Here is a 23,340-nt window from a genome sequence, read left to right as displayed (position 1 = left end):
ATACAATTTCCAATGATCTCAAACAAAAATTCCAACTTTTTATGTAGCACAAAACAGTGGCAGCTTCTGCACAAAGATGAAAAAACCCATCACAGATAAATGAGAGTAAGGTTTTTAGCCTTTGGTTGTTTGTGGGGTTTTTGGGGTGTTGGTTTGTTGTTTTTTGTTTTGTTGTTGTTGTTGGGTTTTTTCTTTGGTTGGGTTCATTTCTTTGGTTTGTTTATTTTTTATTGTAGTCAAATGCAACCACTGAACTACTTGAAATGGTGTAAGAAACGTCCTGATGCAGTGACCTGTCTGTTGGTTCCTGAAGGATGTCTCATGAACTAAATTGTATTGAGTCCAGACAGCAGGGTACTAAATATTTACTGGAGAGTGTAGCCTGACAGACAAACAATGCTGATTCATCAGAGATCCAGAATTAGGTGGAATCCAAAGCAGTGTCTGGCAGATTTGCTTTGCAATGATTTACTAAGTTTTAAATAGATCTCTAATTAAATATTTTAAATGCATAGCATCATCCCTGAAAAAAATACATGCGACAATAAAAAAAGTTGTTACAAAGATGGATATAGTTAACAAGGGTATTCAATTTAGTTGACAGCTAACCTGAGGCAACATTTTACAAGAGATCATTGATTCTGATCATTTTTTTTGGCATTTCTATACAATGGCCATTGAATTACAGTTTGAAAAATGGTGGTTTATGGAGACATTCAACAGTCTCATAAAATGAAATTGCTGTATGCAATGAAGTTTCCAAAGAAAATGAATCAAAATTCTGATTAGCAAAGACAGAGGAGTCTGTGCAGCTTTGGTTTAGTTCTAAATTGTAAATGGCATAAGTGCCAGCATAGCACCAATAAAAAACTTTAAAAGATTTTCTTCTTTTGGCTAGTCGAGTTATGATGCTTCTATACCTTGATTTTATACTTCATTTTAGTACAAGAGTTCCCCATATCGAGTGAGCTGATCAACAATAAACATTTCCCCCTGCTATAATCAGCAAGCTGCTTTTGGCAGTGCACTGAGGAAATGGAAACTGAGTTGACCATTTTGTTCATTCTGTTTTCCTCTCTTTCAGACAATTCAATTAATTCAGAAACACAAAGTGGAATTACAGAGGAAACCACAATCTGGTTTGATTAGCACTGTTAGCATCAAACCTTTAGCACCTGAGACCTCAAGACCTAAAGAGGAAGACATAATCATTAGAATGGCCTAAGTTGAGCCAGCAGACTCATTCAGCAGCCATCTGCTGCAAAAGATTCTTCATTTCTTCATAGCGATTCAACAGAGAACACTTCATGCACTACCATGTTACTTTAACTACACCTGCACTTCTATTTTTGTATAAACAAACACACAAAACCAAATATTCTAACAAAATGAAATATTTTTCTTCTCCATATCCTTCCACTTCTTCCTCAGTCAAACTCCTAGTTCATGCTCGACTTTCACCTCATTAGTGGTTCTGGGAGTACATCTTATTGAGTGTTTTTTCTGTTAAAATGCCAACATGAGACTGAAGCTAAAATATAAATTCTCAAATTAACTGTAAACTAATTAACTTGACTATTTAAAGACAGCAACAGCTGCAGAAGACGGAGCTTAGCAAAAACTATAAGTCCACACTTCTAATTTACATAGGTCCTCAAGGTATCTGAGCACTCGGGTAACAAGGGAGCAAAAGGAACATAAAAAGGTAGCAAGAAATGGAAATATTTCCATGCCAGGAATTACTAAATAGGCTAAAACTTTTCACCATGAAAGAAAGATGATGAGGCAGTCAAAAGATATTTTTAGGGAGCCCAGAATCATGACTAAACAACGAAAATAAGAAATAACTCTTCACTCACGTGTTTCTCAAGCAAGAGCAGGGGTCATAGAGTTAAATTACAGGAAAAGAAATGCCAATTCAGTAAGATGAAATAATCTTCCTTACACTATGTAGAGAACCTGTACAACGCATTGACATGGAATGTGCTAGATGTCAGAACTTGACATAAGCTGAATGAGAGACCAGAAAAACTCATGGTGGGGATCCACTAAAATCACTTCTGACTTAAGAACCCTCTAAAAAAGAAACTGCTGGAGGCAGTTGAGTAATGTGGTGAAGTATCTTGTTTATCTTGTTCCTGTACTTTTCCCTTTTGATCACTTTCAGAGAGAGAATACTGTGCTAGCAGGTGTATGATCTGATCTCAGGCTTCTTTTGGCATAAATACCCCCAAGAGGAAGTCAGCCAGGGTAAATCACCCGAATGGTTCCACAGTTCTTGGAAGTTTTGCAGCCCCACAGCCACACTTCCAGCAGTACAAAAATAGTTTATGTAAATTGACTTCATATATGTGTCTACACAAGCTCCAAGTCACACACTGAAATAAAGTGTAACCAAATCTAAACTGAGGAAGTCCTCTGGATACTTTCCTGATCCTCTTTTAACCTTGCAGTGTAATGGAAGTGGATTTAGTGGCCCAAAGGCTGAAAATTCTCATGAATACCAAGGAAAGGAGCTGCCACTTGGGGCAGGGTAGCTTCTCAATGTTCCCTTCTGCCCATTCCTTGGGGGTCCTGGTTCACAGTTTTGAATGGGGACAGGAGCCCCTGCTGAAACACAGCTGAGCCTGCATTTGGTCACAAGGAGTCCCTGGAGGAGTTAACCCAATAGATTTTCTTAAGCTTGAGCCATGAAAACCTGTTTTATGTGAAGGGTGAAAAAGTACATTATCATCAGACTTCTATTTGCTTAAAAATAAAAAATCTGTATTTTCATTTAAAAGGCTTAAGAGTTTGCTCAAATGAACAAAACTAAACTTTGAAACCACTGTTTTAAGTTGCAGCAGGTCCAGCATAAACAGCTCATCAAATCACACTCTTCCCAAAGCCTATTTACCAACTCTTCTATCCCCCAGTGAAATTTGCTGAATGTAGACTCAGGAAATGAAGAACATGGCCCCATTTCCTAAACTTTGAGGAATAAGAAGAGCATCTAATCACCCATATGCTTTTCTTCCCCACTAATCAAAGAGTACATTTCCTGGACAATGTTGTGCTATATTTATACATATATTCACATCAAAAAACTGCAGCTCACAGAAAGTTTACTGATTGAAATATAATGTGCATACTTTGTGTATGCACTAGTTCAATCAAAAGACTGCTTCAAAATAACATTATTGGATAAAAAAAATAGAAATAGTAAAGAGAACATTGGCACTTAATGTCTGCAAGGAATTGCATCTTTTAGAATATGTGCCATAAATCAAAGAGAGGGAATAATATTGTACTGTGCTGTTTATCCCTCTGCTTTGGTTTACATTCATTTGCAGGCAGACATGGTTCTACTTTCCCTAAGTGAATAGAATCACGGAATCATTTAAGCTAAAATAAGCCTCATCTAGGCAAGGTAACTTAGTTACACCAGTTTAATTGCTGAAGCATGGGATACAGACCCAGGTCATTCCTCTCACAGCTTTAGACACAAATACAATTTACAAACAGAACAAATCCTGAACAACGTTGAAAACAAAACACTTTGAAAAACATTGGGAAAAAAGAAAATAAAATTTAAATAAAATTATTAAAACAAATTAATCACACTTTAAGACAATTTTAAATCACACAATGTATTTAATTGTTTCATCCATTAAAAAAAAGCAAGTCAATACCAAGGAAAAAAAATTAATTTTTAAAAACTTGTATTCTTAATGCTAAAAATTGTATTTGCAATTGCATTTAGAATACAATGCTAATACTTGTATTTTTAAATGCTAAAATCAAATGCAAATACCCTGTCACTTTTTAAATGGGATTTCCTTTTGCATTTATTCAGAACCTCAACCTTGCTGAACAGATAAACTTGATTAGATGCAAACAAACAGACATAAATAAATTATAACGTCTCTCTTCCATGTACTATTCATAGAGTTTGTTTCATCATTTTTTAAGTAATCATGACTTTTCCAAGGTAACAATAGAAATAAAAAAACAGTTATTAAAATGATGACTAACACTTGTTCAGGTATATTGTACATGAACTATTTGTTCACACACACTCAGGCTTTCATATCAAACCATCTAAAGTTAATTTCTGTATTCAATATTTTAATTGTCATTACAGAGACAGTCCCAGATTATAAGCAGTGAGGGTACAAATTTGCCTTGCTCTCTGTGCACTTGTAAATTCTTAGGTGTGATTTCCAAATATGTGGTGAAACCCTAAAAAAATCTCAATAATTGTTTAAACAGGTGCACACATAAAAATCTCTCCATATTTGTGCTTGTTTTTCTGCACACACTGCCAAGTATCAGGTTTTTTTTTTTATTCTTGCATTATTTATATATTTCACTCCCAGAGAAACAGGAGCAGCAGTGCAGTAATCCTGTGTAAAGCTGATGGTACAGCCTATAAAAAACCCAAACTATTTCCTCAAATCAACTTCTTGGGCTCAGCAGTGAAAAAAGCAGGAGTAAGTAACATTATCACTGTGTTACTATGACTGGGTTTGCCTGTACTGATTTTTAATAGCATAATAATCAATATATTACACACTAAAATCTCTACTAAAAGACCTTATCAACACCTCAAGGTCAAATCTCAAGCTAAAAAGTGTTTAATAGAGACAAGATGTAAAATTAAAAATTAAACCACAGTTATATTTGCTTTATGCAATGAACATCAATTACATCATCACACAGCACCTTGTAATGAATTTCCTATTGTGAATGCCTTACAAGATACACTGGATGTACCTGCTCAGACAAGTGGCTTTATTTACTGCAATGCCTAGAAAATGTTGCAAATGAGACCACAAATTGATGAGAGAAGGGACAAGAAAGGGAAGAGAGTGCTTCATGATTCTGGAACACCCTGGGGAACCAAATCTTAACTTTTCATCTTCATACACCTGTGTGGTCTGTGGTGCCTCACTTTCTTTAGTGCTTTCCTGTCTTTTTAAGGGCCTGCCTGGAAACCAAGGGCTCCAGTTGGCAGGGGGAACTCACAGTACCTTCTGGAACACCCACAGCTACAGCTGAAGTTAACTGAAGTTTTGCTTTGAATGCAATGTTGAACAAATGTAAAATATTTAGTCATAAACTGCTCAGATGGACTACCCAAACCTTTTTAACTTAGCACCAATCTTTGGTTACTCCTCTATAAAATGGAAGTAATTATTTCAAATCAAGTTTCCCAGAACTTGCTGTGGAAAACAAAGATGTTGATGTTTGTGAAGCCCTGATCCAATAAATGCTGATAATACTATATTTAAGAACAGGTTTGAAAAACTCCTAGTAAAACACATACTATTAAGCAGCTGCTGCTGATTTAATGATTTATTTAGAGATACAATACAGCATCCTGTCAAAAACAGTATAAAAATGACCAAAAAAAAGGCATTCTAATGCACATGCACAGTAGGGCTGAATAAATATTGTACAAAGTTTTAGGAGAGGTCAAAAGATATTGTTCATTCCTGAACTCTTAATCTGTGTGGTTTTTAAGTTTTAAGAACTTTTTTTCTTCAAATTTTCCTCTTGAAAGACAAACTAATAGCTATGTTACATGATTACATATCCACTGCCTTAATGCATTTTTCATGTACAAAAGGAAGGCTTTCTATTGGTCAAGAAGAATGAAAATTATTTAAATTTTTTATATTGTATAGCATGTAAGGAGCTTATTGCTAGTATGTCAATTAATAACACTGTGTCCACTAAAGGCTGAAATATTGATAAGAACTTTAATTTTAATCCTCTCTTTTCCATATAAGAAAACTACACATGTAGGTTTGAGGAAAGCAATAAAATATTCTCAATCAGCCTTTAAAAAAAAGAGTAAAATATGAATGGTCTACCAACATATTTTCCATTATACATCTTTAAGTGCACAGATAAGACTTGCAGACCCCTTTAATCCTCCCTGGGCTGAGAGAAAAGGACAGAGTGAGAATACATAGAGGAACAACATGAAGACACCAAGGTCAGTGAAGAAAGAGTCAAGTCCCATATAGGAGGGATGAGGAGATGCCTTGACTTTGGGGCTGAAATCCTCTTGTAAAGCTATGAGAAGAATGTAACTGACACATCAGACTCTTTTCCCCTGTAACTCATTGAAAGTATGGGGAGATGAAGTGTTCAAATTGTAGATATGAGAAAAGGCATCTGTGCTAAAGTAAGCTGATGTTGACGTAGCTGTGATCCCATGAGAAGTTTGAACAGAGAGAGCAAGAAGAGTGCTGAAGATCCTTTGCCCCCAGGGAAAGATCTCTGTTCTCAGAGATAAAGATGATCTCAGAAATAGATAAAGAGAACCTTTGCTCTTGAACAGCTCATACTTAAAATAGAACCCCATAAGTTGACATGGCCCATAAATGCAGCTGTGGGAAAGCTGTGAAAGATGGGACGAACTTCACAATTTCAGATTTCCGTGCAGCTGCTATTCATGGAAATTAAAAGCCATGAGAAAACTGTTTTCTTGTGGAGAAGTCTCCATAAATTGACAAGAGTGACTCCACTCCCTCTTCACTTGGGACTCCAAGCTGAATAAAAACTATTCTAGAGATGATAAACTGACTGAATTTCTTCTGTACATCATTAGAAGGAAAGAAATAAGTTGGGGGCCAGGGAGGAGGGGAAGTGTTCTGAAGATTTTATTCTAATTCTTATTTCTGTTTATAAAGTTTTCTTTGTATCTTTTTAAAGTTTTGGTCCTGCTTTGCCTTCTTCCTAATCCTATCTCACAGTAGGAAATGAATAAGTGTATTCTAGTGAGTGCACTGTTGTTTGGCCAGCACCGAACCCACCACATTAATTGGTGCATTGGCCAGGAAATCTCAAATTGGCAAATCAAAACCACTACCCAGCTATAGCAAATGAATTAATTGTTGAGTAATTTAATCAGATGGCTTGCTGATAAAATTTGAGAGAAGACTTGATGTCCAGCACCTGACAAATTGGTATGGGTTTTTCTGATATGAGATGTCTGTCCAGATGGCCCTAGAATGAAGGATAATATTCAAAATGTTGTTCTCAGAGAACTGGCCAGCTGTATCTCGCATGAAAATGCTTTTGTGAATTTTTAAAAAAAGCATTAAGTATAATGGAGAATACTGAAGAGAGCATTTAAATGTAATCCATTCACAATTTAGAGTAATTGACTCCGTTGGCAGGAGTTGTCTGAAATTAGGCTTTAATGGGCACAACTGTTAACACATCAATCTCAGACAAACTACATCTAGAACTAAGATGCTAACTTTTTGAAAATTGCCCTTCAGTTTGTTCTTCTACCCAATACATTTCTTGATATTGTTTATAAATTTGCCACCTACAATAAAAAAGTCTTTATATAGAAGTTTAACCGTTATTAATCTGCTGATAAACATCTGTAGATACTTTAAATCTGTTTAAACATATATAAATATAGTCAAGGTTCAGCAGCTGAGAGCAGAAACCCAAACACTGACATTTGTAGTGAGAAGACATTTTGGGAACAGCATTTTCTGACAGGCTTGCAGAAGGTCTGGAAAAATGGAACAAGTCTCGCACGTTAGAAGCAGCATCACTTTTTATATCCCTATGAAGCATTTATGTTTCACATTAGCATTTCCTGGAGTTCACCCATACCCTTCACAGCAGAATTTTGTCCTGCCATCTGACAAAGCTGTACTCAGTCCACAATTATGATCTTTCACATCTGCCAAGGGCTGAAAGTGTAGCCAGAGAGAAAGAGCTGAATCCTTGAACTCTCCAGCACAGCAAAGAAGCAAATCTAACAGGGCCCCAAAGAAGACCTATTAAACCTTCATCACATATCCATCAAAAAGCTGATCATAATCTGGACTCTATAGGCTGGAGTGGTACTGAAGAATAAACAAATGAAACAATTTTGAGGACTTCCATCAAGACAGAATTCAACAAGAAGGGAAGAAAGAATGACATTTTAGTACAGGTGCCTACATTTAGAAGAGGAAGAAAATTCTTGAGACATACTAATAAAATCACATGTAGTATGATTTTACATATGAAATCATATGTAAATATGCTTCTATTTCTTACAGTACAGGATTTAGTCTTTTATAAATAAAATCTGTATGAAAGTTTTCTTTGGTTTAAGTATTCATATAGTGGTTAGATTTATCTCCTTGCAATCTTCAAAGTCAGATCAGGACACTTGTTGATTTGAAAATATTTGTTCAATTTGATTTGTAAATACAAATTGAAAACACACTTAAGGATATCAAGAACTGCTTATAAATAAGAACAATTTTTAAAAAACAAGCTGTAAAATCTAACAAAAAACCAATGATAATCTACAACTATCACCCCATTAATATATTTTAGTACCATTCTTTCCTTTAATATGAATGTGTATATTACTAGCCTGATTCATTCACACACAGCACAAAAAAAACACCATCCAAAAATACAAACTTTTAGAGTATTGGTATTTAGATTAAATCAGATGCAACAAAATCAATTTTGTTTATGCTTTTCCTTATATTACTTCATGAAACAATTTTTTTTTAAACAAAATGTAAGAGGTGATGAGTGTTTTACTGTGAGATGGTGCATGGGACGAATATAGTAAAGAGAGATAATTGCAGGAAAACCCTGAAACATTAGGAAAATATTGTTGATTATATCGGTAGCGGTGGCTGTTGAGGAAAACATCCATCCTTCCAGGTAGATATTTCTTAATAGCAGCTTAGATTTACTAATCCTTGTGGTCTACCACTTTAGAAGAAACAGTATTTTGCTCTGTATGGCAATGAGAATGATAGGGCTATTAAATCATAGGAAAACTGGAAGGAAGGAATCACTCAATACTCTTCCAAGTCCTGGAATCTTTTCAGGAAGTTCACAGGTAGAGCAGAAAGTGAGAAGATGAAGATTTTAAAATTATTTAAAGCTTCATTGTTTCAATGGATTTCTTTGGAATTCTGCTTCTCTGCCCCTTCCCCGCCTCATGTAGATGGAGGCATCCTCCCTATGGTACAAGGTAGTGTACCAGGAAATGTCTTCAAGCAAGTTTGGAACTTTATTGGCACAGAATCTACAATGCTTTTTAATCTCCTAACAATTACTTTAAGTGTTAGGTGTGTGATAGACTGGGTTTTATGATAAAGGATCATATTGGCAAGCATTGGAGAGATGTTTGGAAGCTAGACTAAGCAACAAAATAACAGGAGTACAAGAACAGTTTCTTCCTAGCACTTGTCAAAAGATTTCCAAAGAAAACACTGAAATGTCTTTTCTGAAAGCTTTAGCAGGTGTGTCTGTCATGCTTTAAGACTGTGCTCTCTACAGTGGTTTTGTTTTTCCAGCCAAGAAAATGTATCAGCAGTGAGAGAAAATTCAGAAAACGGTATTATTTTAATTAAATCCTTTGATAAAGCTCATGGCTATTTTTTCTTAACAGAGGGTTCTAAAGTTTTAAAAACATTCAATAGGTTCCTGAACAGTTAGCATGGAGAATTTGGAGACCAAGTCAATCAATAAGCTAGGAGTTAAAGGGATTTTAGTTCTGTCTTAAATGAAAAATCTTCATGCAGCTTGAACTACACAGTTTGTATAGAAAGTCTCAGCAATATTGATCTCAAGTGAATATATTTTCCCATGTGAAGGTCACTGATGGACATATATTAAAAAACTGCCATGGAACACAAGCCTGCTGACAGTATGAAATATTCTTAATACAGAAAAGGTGCACTTTTTACAAAGTTACAACAATTAAAATAAATAATTGTTATGAACATGACTGTCAAATATTCTTACTATGACCTTGCTTTAGAGAATTTGAAAGAGGCATTCATAAAGCCTTGATTCCAGGATGGCTGATCTGTGACTATCTCTATAGTCCTAACAGTACTAGTATCATCTCAATAAGAAGTACTATGACGACACTTCCAGCAGGATACTTCTGCACTGATTTACTAACTGTGATCTGAAAGAAGTTTATCTACAGAGGCACTGCAGCAAATTGAGAAATGACTGCCTTATTTATATGAACACGGTGCATGCTTATGAGTATGCTTTTGATGTCTTGTTTCCATGAGAGGGAAGATAGAAAGATGCTGCTAAAGGAAGCTTCAGAAGTGTCAAAAAAATTACAAAGTCACTGATAAGATAAAGGGAAAGGTAGCCTTCGTGGACTGTCTGATTTTGCCCTCTCAAGGTCAAGCTGACAAGACAGAGACATGTACTCAATCCAGAGGATCTGAAACATAAAAAGTGAAGACTCACATTCATCCCAGCTAACTTTATACACTCAACTGAAGTGCCCAAGTAATACCATTTTTCCTGAGTGGGGGGGACACACATCTTCAAAAAGCATTTTCACCTGTCTAAGATCTGCACTGTCCTCTACATACTGAGTTACACTGTCCTTTATATATGATCTGTTTCTCATAAAAAAAGAAATAAAGGATGCCTCCACACTCACTAATCTACTCCAGCCAGTGAGACAACAGGCCATTCTGCCCTAGGAAATTTGGGAAGGGACAAGATGGCAAAGGCAAAGACCGAGATATGAAAGACGAAGAAACTGCTGCCAATCAATTGACTTCTCATGCCTCCAGAAATTGAAGCAAATAGGCACTGAAAGGTGTGCAAACATGAAAAGAAGGATACAATCACACAGAATCATCAGAATTAGAGATGCAGATACCAATGTTTTTTCCTCTATCTGGATTGTAATATCTCTAACTGAAAGTTTACCTTCATGAAAAAAACTTGTAAGGAGGGAGCTAGTGTGGGTCAGGCCCATCTTGCTAATGCAGCTATGAAGCAAGGATCTATGGTTCTACCCAAAGGGAAGGCCAGAAAACCAAAAGGGTTGCCACAGCTCAAGAAGTTGTCCCAAGCACATAACTTCTGCCTTATAAGCATGGCAGACAATTCCAAAGCATTTCTGTAGAGCTTGTTCCCAATATCAAGTGCATCTGCACTTAAGAGAGCTAAGTGCTGAGCAAGTACAAAGCAGTGTAGCTTTGCTGCTTGTAAATGAGCTGTATCATCTTACACAGCTGACTGTCCGCGTGTCCTAATAATTACATTTACAACTGAATGTAAATGTCCTAGTTATAAGTTGCAGCGACTTTCCCCTCAGCTTCCAATCCTGTTTCCTTTATTGTGGTTTGAGCACATCCTCAGAATTAAACATTCTCATTAATAGATATTAAATCAACTCATGAGCAGAGTTCAAACAGAAAAGAGGCTTATGCACACCAGGAAAAGGATGCAGAAAACAGCATAAATATCTGCAATTGTCAGTGAATTTGGTAGGGAGCAGAGAGAGTTCAAAGTAGATGTTCGTACTGGCTGCTGACCCGTTAAAAATGCTTCTTTCTGCTATGAAAAACCCTCAGAAGGAACCAAATGGTATTTCATTGCCATGTCGTAGTCTCACAATGTATTCTTTAGATTATGTGAAGTGCTTCATTTTAGATGCAGATCTGTCTCTTTCAATTATCAATGCAGACTACAAAGCATTTCAGCAATGTCATATGTCAATTTAGCTTGCTAAGTTATCCTAATTGGCTCTTTTTTAAATTCAGTGACAGCAGGAAAAAGATGTTCCTAGCAGTCATAAGTGCTTATGCCTTAGCACTACTAAAGCATCTAGCCAGCTCTTAGACTGAATAAAGATGCAGAAGATTTGATGTTGATGCATAATACCTGTTTTTAATGTGCTGGGGAGAGCCAAGACACTTGAAAGCTCCATTGACCATAATAGCAAGCCTTGTGCAGAGAGCTTCACATTCTTCCATACTGCGAAATAAATCAAGGGGAAAAAACCAAACAATTAGTAGTGAAAACAGAGAACATTATTTATACCTAGCTTTAGTTAAAGTGGAATAATCTGGGCAGATGCAAAACCTTCAGCTTCAAAGGGCGATAGTCAAAGTTATAACCCTAATCAGTATGAACCAAAAGCTGTTACCACATGACAGCTAGAAGAGAGCCTTAAACCCCCCTGATGGAGTCATGAACTCTGTTATTCTCTTTAATACGTGCTCATGGTTATTCTAAGCTAAAGGATAAAGGGAGAAGAAGGAAAAGCTTGCTCAGCCTTTCTTTTGTATAGCACATGGCCATGAAAAAGTTACCCTTAGCCTGATTGCAGGACAGAAGCCAATCCAAACTGCTACAATCCAAACAGAATTCAGGAAATGGGAATGCATCTCAATAGAAAAGCAGGGTCCTCCTATATGTGACTGCTTCAGATGATAAATAATAGCTTTGACTTGTAAAACTTATGGCAGATGGGCTGCTACCCTTCATATTATGCAGAATTGTGTGAGCAGCTCTTTCACAGGAGCATTTTAGACATAAGGAACCAGTCAGGACACACCCATCATCCCAAAGAGGACTCAAAGATGCTTGGTGTTCCAATAATTCTCTGTGTGCCCTCCCCAGCCCTTCTGAGACAGCTAAACAAGAGATGTCTCATGTGCCTCAGCCATTGGACAGTCCAAATCAAAGTGCTTTGACTGAACAAACATTGGCAATTAAGTACTGCCCTAGGAACAATTTCTTTATAATGAGACAGGGCTGTGGTGAGAACTGTGATGTCTGAGACTGACAGGGAGAGAGCTGACACATCTTCCCACAAATCAGGAAATTCACTGAATAACTCCTAATGCTCCTCTTGGCATAATGCTCCCCAGCTGTGGCAAAATTACACAAATTTAGGGCTCTAGGGACAGTTGATAAAGCTTCACTCCTGCCCAGTAAAAACAGAAGTTTTGTCTCAGATTTGTAAGTAAAAAAATTGTCTCGGGAAAGTAGGTAAACAGCCCTCAAAACCCGTTTTTTACACAGTAAACCCTCTCCATACCTTACACATGTACTTGCTGACATGTATGAAAGTTCACTTCATATGTAAAATTCCTGTACTTGTATAAGTAAATAATCTCAAAGCCCCAGTGGCCTTCAGAAAATAGTATAAATAGCTTAAAATAATTTCTCCTTCTTCACCCTGGCACAATAATATGAACAGTAACACTGTACTTATTGTCTTCTTCAAGTCATTCATTTGTAGAGCTAAATGTGTGGTTAGTACAATTTGATGGATTTTGTTTGTTTACATCATATTAGTAATGAGATCACAGGTCTCTTCTATTTAGCTGGCATTTGACAACTAAAGGTTCTTATACTGGGCTGAAAAGTCAAAGCATGTTTTTTCCTGAAAATCACTGAGCTGAACTCACAGTGTATAACCCACTTTCCCTAAATGAGCATGCTGGTAAGCACTTGGCCATCAAACACAGGTACATGAATTTTAAAATTCAGCTTCCGCAAATAAAACACTAAAAAACTTTTGGAGAATTGTTCCATCAAAAATGGACTGGGACAACAAATTCATCTTAACAATATCTAAAAAAAAATTATGAAAATAGAAAACATTTGAGGAAGTTTGGCCACATTCCTTTATTAATTCATCTGTACTTCAAATCTCATTTGTCAAATGTTTGATTGCTGTTCTGGTTATTGAATTTTCTCTTCTCTGGACATGTTTTCATGATCTTTCCCTCATTTAAAGGAATTTTTTATATAATTATACGTACCATATATATACATTACCTGAGGGAACATTTAATTTATTTCATTTCACTATAGATGTTACAAAACAGTATTGATGTTTCCTCCATTAAACCAATATACCAGTGAACATATCAGAGAACTGACAAGGTATTTAATGTAGATGGACTCTTCTAAGAGGTTGGGATCTCTCCTACCATTTCCAGTAATGCATAAGAGAATTGCTGATGCATCCATCTTCAGGATGCCATAGCTTACTCTTCTAACATACTGATGCAAATCAGAAAATTAATAAAATCAGAAGGTTTTTCACTCACGCCTCCTTTTGTAAGGATTTTTAAGGTAGCCAAATACAAAAAAGTAACCTGATGTTCCAAGCAGGAAGAGACACTACAACACTGAGTAAAAAGAGCATGGAAAAAGAAGAATTACTTACATCATATTTGCTGTGCCTGCAGCCCCTTGAGCAACACTCCATTTTTTAAAAATTAACTATGAAAAATATTTGGGATCTAAATAGGTTCCTTTTTCATGAATAGGAAAGAATTACCATAAAATTCCAAGAATTAATCTATGTTTCACAACAGACTGAGCAGGTTTTCAGAATATACTCTTCTGCAGCACAGGAATATGCTGGCTGCTGGGATAAGGGTCTTACCTGTGGGATGTCAGCACAGCTGCACAGCCATCCTGAACTTCCTTCAGGATAGCTTTCCAAAGGTATCGTTTAGAGCAGGGATCCATCCCAGAGCTGGGCTCATCCTACAGGAAAAATGAAAATGACACAGCAGCATGGAAAAAGCATACCACGGGTTCTGCCCAGCATGAAGAATTAACACAATTCACAATAAAATTGTATATTTTTCTCTTTAAATGTCACATTTTCAGAGGGCCCCTTAAGTGACACCCTGATCAATGTTTTGCTTTAACACATACAATTTAATGTCTAAATTTATGGAAGGCGCATTTTAGTAAAGAAGCATATATATATAAACAATATTTAAATATAATCTACGTGTACTTATAAATGCTTCTCTTGTATATAAATTTTTATATATCAAATATGTATAGCTATAAGTATTTATTATATCTGTTTAATTATATGCATACACTCTTTTTGATAAGAGAGACTTGGAAGTGGCTCTTCTCATTCTCTGGAAGGATTTGGTGACTGTTTCTGATCTGCATACACATCTGCCATGAGCACAAACAACTGGAGAAGTCCTATAGCTCCCAGATGTTTACACTGCCCATCCCACATCGAGGTGTTTGATAAGATGTTTGGATTTGACGTCTTATACCAGTTACTCCCACAGCCCTTTTAAGAGCTATTTCAACCACAGAGGAGAGAAGTCACAGGATAAAATAACATTAACTCAGTGCAAAGAAACTGGCAAACCCCTTTCCCACTTGGATGGCTTTCATGGAGAAAGACATGCTGCTACAAAATCCACATTGCCCCTTTTTATCTATTCCCCCTTTCCTCCCTAAATCAAATTTTTAACTTCATCCATTCATAGAAACAAAAGGAATTATATTTGATTGATAAATCCAGTGTCTGTCACTACAAAACTAGGAAGAAGGAAACTCTTCCAGTTGCTTTTTATCCAGCAGAATTCCATGGGGAGTGTCAGCCCCTGTTAGACAAGTATTGCTTTGCCCAGAGTATTTTTGGCAAGGAATCCCAGCTGAAACCTGGAAGCAAAGTTTTCAAGAAACAAAGCAAACAAAACATCCAGTTTGAAGCTAATTTTAGTGCTTCACTACCAATGTCAGAGGTTAAAGAATTTAGTTCAGTCTCCCATTATCTGTGGATTGCTAACAAAGAAAACATAAAATGTGATAAACATAAAGCAACCTACAATGTTGCCCAAATTAATAGCTATGATCCTGGGTGCAATTTAAAAGCAGATTCAGTAGTTTATATTGCTGTCTTTGCTTTCAGACAAAATAATAAAAAAAAAATCCTCCTTTTAAAATACTGAAAAACTCCTTTAGCTTTCTAAAGCCAGCAAATGTTTTAAAGAATTTTACATGTTTAGATATCTTTCTTTCCTCTTTTCATTCTATATGCAACAGTCTGTGCCCTGCAGCAAAAAGTAGGCTGAAATGGATTCTTGCAGTAGTACACTATCATAAAGACATTCAAAACCAGTTGGAGCATTTCCTAAGATCAGGAAAAAACCACTGATTTAAGATAATCTCCTCCTTTTACTAGCTGAACAAGGGCCAGTTAAAGCATAAAACACAAATAAAATGTCTTCTCTTAGAAGTGAGGCAACAATAGGCAGTTAGAAGCAGCAAAATATGTCTAATCTTCTGAAACACAAACCCTAGAGAACAACTATTTTATCTGGTTCTGGTTTACCTGTGATCTTTTCCTGGAAGCCCAGGAATCCCCCTGAACTCTGGAGAGCAGCTTTCCTACTCCTGACTGTTTTGAAAGGTTTATTGCACTGGTTTAGCTCTTCCCAGCCAAGTTTTAAGAAAGTTAGGTTCAATATTCTCTAGTGAAACAATAGGCAATGGTATGAAAGAGAATGCAGTGTTGTAATGATGCAGTTCTCAAAGTTTTGTAGCTCCCTGATCTTCAATACAGAAGGCATTGTTCACACTGGAGTGGCCAGTGTCAGGCCTAAAAGGGCAGTAGTATGCAAGAACCAAAACAACCTGGGATAAGTAATTCAAATTAATATAATTCAGAAGTATTGCTTGATTAGGTGACTTGTAAATGCAACAAAATGTAAGAACTAGCCAGATTTATGAAATAAATACAACCTAGTAAGAATTAGGAGTATCCTGAAAGAACATGGGTCAATTAAACACGTATTTGCACCATGGAATACTATAATTGTATTTGTGTTGATGGCTTTTTTTCTTCTGCTCACCCAATTGCTCCAAGGAAGAAAAAAATAGGAAAAGAAAAACAATTTCACTTTCTATTTTTGGGAGCACTGGAGAATAAAATTAAAGCCATTAATACAGCAGAACAAAGAAGACAGTTGTACATCAATTATTCACCCACTGATCAGGAAAACACCTGATTTTCTTTAGAGCAACATACACAATGTAGAGCATTGTGTATGTTGAGCACAAATTTAGAGCAACAAAATTCAATGTTGCCCATTTTTCTTAACCACAATATTACTCACCAGTAAAAGTATTTGGGGTTTACCAACTAAAGCCACAGCAGTAGAGAGCTTCCTCTTTGTGCCAGCACTGTACGTTCTCACCAGTTTGTCAGCATGGGCGTTGAGGTGTAACCTGTTAACAAGGTCCTCTGCAACCTGTAGTTTGTAAATTTGAAGGCCAAAAAAGATGAGCCAGATTAGATAGCGTTTGTGCATAGATTAAAAGAACATTCTGTTCATGCATGTTAAGAAAATGTACATGTTGCTTCCTTATTTATCCACACTTGCTGCACATTATTACTTTTGAACCTTAAACACAGGCAAAAAACTGCTCTGAGGCCCTTTCGTTCTTCAAAAATCATAAGGATTTGCTCACATAGAAGTCTGGCTTTGTGACTGCTCAGCACAGTCATTTGCATTTGGTTTGTGTTCATGGGTCAATGATCTAAAATGTCTCTCATTTCAACTTATTCTCTACTATTTATTTGATCAAATACCTGAGTAATTGAAAATTCAAGAAAAAGAAGATCTCCACCAGCTACAAATAGAGATGAAAATGTCAGAAAACCAAGTCACAGTTGTGGATTTAGAGCTTCTTTAAGACAAAATGTAACAGGATTAAATTAATATAACTTTTTAATAACTGGGAGGGGTAAATTGATCCTAGCTGGATTGGTTTTAATTGCTTTAACAAGAATTTATGATCTGAGCAAGCTGGGAAGGCATGTGAGCACAGCTAGAGACAACACTCGTGCTGTCCCCATGACCTTTTTCTTTACCGTGTCAGATACAATCTAGACATATAAGGTTCCCTAAAATACTGGTGCTAGAGAATATTAAATGTAGCAATAATCTTAATCCAGCCGTATCAGCTACTACTGCTAGACTGGCCATGGAGATGCAGCTCAAACCATGAGGGACATTGCAGAAACTTTTCTGCTTGCTGCAGCCAAATGCATCTTGCAAAGCAGCAGGTGTTTGGCATAGATTCCTGAGAGGCTGTCATCAAGGAGTGATCAACTTTGTAACAGAGCAAGCGTGTCTTCTACCTGCATGTAGGACAGCTGGAAGATTCTTGTAAAACAAGAAGTTGCATGGTGCTGTTATTGCCCAACATTAATTGCCGGAGCAGACCCAGCAGTATGGCTCATTCTCTTTGCTTCCTCTACATTACCTTCAGCAAAAAGCAAGGTGGGACTTGAAATCTTAATTATATCACATGGACAATCTCCACTTAATTCAAAATTCCAATTGAAAAAAAGAATTTAAAAAAATATTGTGAATTAATAGTCACTATCCATCATAAACAAACTGCCACAAGCATAATAATACTTTCTATAGAAGATTTTTATGCATGCACCTTTGGAAACTATCAAGATATTCATGACCGTTTTAGCAAGATTTTTCAAGTGATACTTATAAAAGTAAGAGACGTCTCTGAGACCAAGCTGTCTGTAAGAAGCAACAATGCTTCAGAGGTGAGAATCTGCAATATTGTTGTGATGATCCTCGGACTGGTATCCATAGTCACTGTGTTTGGGGTACCTGGATGTACAACCTGACAGTAGCGCATGTTCTCATACAAAACCCACATTTCAGAAATATTGCTCTGTCTACTTTAGAGGCAGAGAGGGTTTTTAAAAAAAAAAACAAACATAACAACTGTTAAATTAGTCACAGGTAATATTATACTGAAAAGTTCAAGGCTTCTGCTGTATCAAAGTTAATTCACAGTAACTTACTTCCAATTAGAGGTTATAGCTGTGGCTTTAAAAATGGTTAGGCACCTAAGTTGTATTCTAAGATAAAACTGCTGAGCTTTGTTTCGTTATGTGGATTTTTTTCACATTATACACCAAAGCAACACACAACATGAAGTCTTCTAAATTATGTGGTAGACACCTTATCCTGTCTATGAAACTGACTTGATGACTATCATTGAGAATGCATGAATATTACTGACTACAGGATTATCCTCCTACATATTCACCAACAGCCACACAAATTACACAGAAGATCTCATAAGAATTTAAGACCAGAAAGTGAAAAAATATGCAACCCCATGTTTACAATATACATTTTAAATTACAATAAGCTTCAAGGGTAATTTAAAAAAAATCAAGAGGGGACCATGCATAGCAGCTGAAACGTAGTCAAGACTATTCTTTAGCTATGACTAGAATCATTCTTTCTGACTGCTTTGAAGTGTCATGTAAAGTCAGCAAAATGCCTTTTTTTTTTTTTTTTTTAAGAGACAATGAAAGCTGCATGGGGAAGAATTTGGAAGGTCAAGGAATAGTGCCAGAGAGAGAAGAAAGTAACTATTCAAGTTAGATGGGCTTCTTGTAGTCTGCAGTCCCCAAGGAGAGTCAATCATGTCAGGTATGAACATAAAGCTCTTTGTAGGGAGCAGCATTAAAAAGAACTAACTTTGCAAAATTTGTAATTCCTCACATTGAATTCTCCTCTCTCTGGTGTGTGCTCAAGCATTCAGCATGACTCCACAATCTCACAATCTCCTGTTTCCTACAAGGAGGTAAAGCCTGGCAAGCACCCTGCTACAGAAATTTTCAAGACAAGGTTTAAAAGCTAAATAGGTAAAAGGAGAGGAGTGGGAATAATTTCATAGTATCCACTTTGCTGCTGCTTTAAATGTGGAGAACTTCCAAGACAAACCTTGCAGATCATCACAGTACACAGCAAAATCTGACCTGATATCTAGATACACTTCTTTTGTGCAAAACATATCAAATTAGAACTGACTTAGAACTGAATCACATCAGCAATAAAAAGGTAGAAGGAAGAGTGAACTTCCTTATTCCTAAATATTTCCCAGTTTCACCTAAAAAACTCCCCTATTCCTGCTACTCCCCTAAACTCTTATATTTCAAAAGAGCACTGCAGGGTATGGTTCAGCAAATATAAGAATATAGAGCTCAATCTTCTTTCAAGAGATGACCCCAAGACTTTTTTCTTTAAAGCATATTATAAGATTTCCAGTATTTTTTCAGGTTCATCATAATATCTAAGCAACAACAAAATAGTAATTTGAATGAAATTAGAAATATTATATATTAGCTATATTGTAGAGGAGCCTGAATATCTCCATTAGAACTCCATTTGTCTCCGTAGCTAGCGGTTTTGATCATTGTAAAGTAAATACAAAATACATTGTAAAGTAAATACAAAAATCCCTCTTAAACGACTTTAAATGAAAGTCAGAATTGAGCATGTGATCAATGTGCAGATACAGATACACAAGAGAATTACAGTTCTAATGATTTCCTTCTTGTGAATGTGAGATATATACACAAGCACCTTCTCTCCCTCCTCGTCATATTCACCACAATGCTCTATTTGAACAATATTTCATTGACCTTCAGCACCAGAGTGAGGAAATACATCAATTTATTTAGTAAACTAGTAACATTGAGGCCAAATCAATAGCTACAGAGTTATATGCAAATATATACATTGTAAGCACACTTGAACCGTGAAAATATTTAATGTCTATTCATGGCTGTAATAATGTATCTAAACATTTTCCTTCCTTCCTCCCCACACCAGCAGTAAGAATTATGACAGACTTCACATGTATCAGCTAGCTATTTCCCTATTTTCCAATATCTCTTAAAACTATCCATTTCTTTTTCTCATCAGTTCTAATATATTTAGCAAAAGATTTTCCCCAAAATTAATTTGGGCTAGTCCACCTAGTTTTAGAACAGGCATTGGAATGAGCCCTTCAATCTGTAGCATCTAAACAAAATCCCCCAATACTTTGTGGAGTTCTTAAAGACAACATTCATTCCAGAAGAGGCAATAAGAAAGCTTTTTACACACATGCCAGTATCTGTGGGAGTAATGGTCAAAACAGGCATGGCCTCCTCCATCCACCAGGGAGCTAAGAAATCCATAACACTGAAAAGCAGTAATTGTGTAACCACTAATGCCTACAGGCTTCCACTTCCTTTAAAAATTACCTCCAATACTCAAGTAAAATATTAAGTGGTGCTAAGGACTTTCAGTGTGTGTGTCTTCCAGAAAAACTGGGAGTTATCAATCTATTGAAAGACCAGAATCAATCTATTCAAAGACTAGAAGAAACATCAAGGTGTGTCTATCTTGACTTGAAAGGCTGTATCCATCAGTGTATTAGTTTTAATCATTTCTGACACAATAAATAAAATGCATAACTTCTTGTTTTATTTAAACAAATCCTTGTAAAGCAAATCTGATCCAATACTGGAAATGTGTATCATACCCAGTTGAAATTATAATAAACATGGATTGAATTCTAGAGTCATCTGAAAAATAACTTTACATGTCCAAAGCAGTAATTCAAAGTTTGAGGTTCTGAGTGAGTGGATACAGTGTAGTTTGAACATCCTAAACAGCAATCATTCATCAATTCCACACAAAACAGTATTTATCTGGCTTTCAAGTAAACTTAGAATTGTTCGATTTCTTACATTTGGAAAGTGTATATCCATGGTCGAGTTTCTGGGGAGGAGTATTTTTTATCCCAAAATCTCATAAAACTGTACACACTAATTCTGCTTGGGGTCCGAAAATAAGTAAACATACAAAGAATGTACGAATTTACAGATTCCCATTTCCAGCACCTATAGAATATAATATCTAAGGAAATCATTGAGATTCTAGAATCAGAGCAAAGTCTTCATGGAGAGTTATGAAAAGAGAAAGCATACTGGCACTCCAAAAAAGTTACCTCAGAAGACTTGATAAAGCTTCTTTTGAGATTTGCAACAGAAGTTTTAATGCTAATGAGGGATGCCATTTGATGCTATACTAATAATTTAAAATTTTTAACAAGATGAATGCTGTATTTTGGAATAAATTGAGATCTAGGAAGTTGATATATTAAGGAAATAAAAATTAAAAGTACTATGCTTAATCTATATCCTTCTAAATAACCTAACAGCTTTACTCTAATTTTTCCAATTTTGAACAAAAAGAAACTTTCAGAGCAGTTTTGGGAAGTATAAAAACTTCACATTACATGTGAAGCTTAACACTGATAGTAAATGACCCATTTTTCTCCTCCTTTCCCATTCATTTAATTACTGTTTTGGAGCATTAAGTGCACTCAACTTTATGTCAGGCACTTAACTCCTGCTGCTGATAAATTTGTCTAGCACAGGATTTGGTCCTTGACGTTAGTGCTTCAATAGACAACTTCAGCAGCAACACAACCTGTGAGTCACCTGCCTGCTCACCAATTTCTTAAAAAACAAAGTGAATATATGTTTCTTTCGTTATCAAACCAATGTACTCTCTAGACTATATGTGTCTGTGCCTATTAGTGTAATTAGTCACTGGTAAATATTCAGAGGCAGGTTTGGAGTGCTGTATCATAGGCAGGAGGGAATGATGAGAAAATAACAGCTTACGTTTCCATACAGCTGCTCCTCTAAAGCATTCCAAAGCCTTGTTTTCTTTATAGGCAGCTAAAATGCTCACTTTCTCCAGGCACCAGCCATTTCTGAGTTGAAACACAGCAGCTGTTGAGTGCTTGACAGCCGTGCCACACAGTCAGAAGGGCCCACTGACAAAAACATTTGTTTTCCTCTGAGATAGCTGCATTTCATTTTTTGGTGGAGGAAAACCAGAGCAGCTAAATATTATTTGCAGGAGCGCTTTGATGCCTTGATCGCAAGCATATGGCAACAAAGTCTGCTCTGCAATCCATGTAGACAAAAAATTAAGACAACTGAAAAGAACTATGATCTTTCTTTCACAAATGGGATGCTAAGGCACAGAAGGCTAACCATAAAGAATAGTCTAAGCCTAATCCTAGATCATCTGAGGTCCAGGAAGGTTAATGTTTGTCTTCTTTCAGTGCACACAGTAACATAACTCATATCTAAATGAATGATTTTCATCCATTTGAAGAGGGAAGCGTATGTGATGTACCATACCACTTGAGGAACTCTTCCCTAACTGCTATGGAGGAACTGACACTTCATGGAGAAAGCAGGTAATTAATTATAGTTGAGGGCTTTACTGCAATAACAACCATCCTTTAATAAATTTCTTTTAAATCGAAGGAAATATATGCAAGTTTTCAATAGTCTGGTAGTAGTCTGAAGTAAAAATTAACACCAATAAGATATGAAGGGTAAACAATCAAACAAAAGACTGTATGATAATTTCTGAGTAGTCTGCAAATAATATGTTAAAACATGTAGAAGTCCAGGCTTTGTCCTGGACAATGGATACTGCCAAAGACAAGGGGCAAAGACTTGCAAGAATCACTTATTTTCCCCAGAAATAACCAAATTATTAGCTTGAAACAGGAAAAATTCAAAATATTGGCTGTCCTGATGAATGCTTAATGTCGTTTACATGAATGATATTTTTTCTAAAATAGCACCTTTCTGCTGAGGAAAAAGAAAACAGGCTTCAGAGAATCAGAAAGCAGCCCTCTCACATACAGTCAAAGAACTGGTTGCAAACCACTTATTAGACCCTGAGGCAACAGCCAGAAATGCACTGAGTAGTAGGAAAAAAAAAGCCATTTCAGTTCATGCAGTTTTGCTTCTGGAAAAATGAAAGGAAAACAACAGGCACTATTTTGGAGGTTATGAGGGCAGTGCTACAGCAATTAGCCAGTGCTTGGGACCAATCTATACAGCAGGAA

General features: G+C 36.3%; 1 protein-coding gene across 1 annotated transcript in view; it reads right to left on the bottom strand.

Moving 5' to 3' along the window:
• The window catches only part of ABCA13 (ATP binding cassette subfamily A member 13), a 169,538-nt gene that overhangs the window by 4,298 nt on the left and 141,900 nt on the right, over positions 1-23,340 (bottom strand). The window contains exons 49-51 of the mRNA XM_031064927.1: positions 16,698-16,832; positions 14,204-14,307; positions 11,680-11,772 (exon numbers count right to left, since the gene is read on the bottom strand). Coding sequence (XP_030920787.1) covers positions 11,680-11,772; positions 14,204-14,307; positions 16,698-16,832 — 332 coding nt within the window. The remainder of the gene's footprint in view (positions 1-11,679; positions 11,773-14,203; positions 14,308-16,697; positions 16,833-23,340) is intronic.

Source organism: Geospiza fortis, unplaced genomic scaffold (assembly GCF_000277835.1).
Source record: "Geospiza fortis unplaced genomic scaffold, GeoFor_1.0 scaffold1257, whole genome shotgun sequence".
Classification (NCBI taxonomy): Eukaryota; Metazoa; Chordata; class Aves; order Passeriformes; family Thraupidae; genus Geospiza; species Geospiza fortis.
This window is presented reverse-complemented; position numbering and strand designations above follow the sequence as displayed.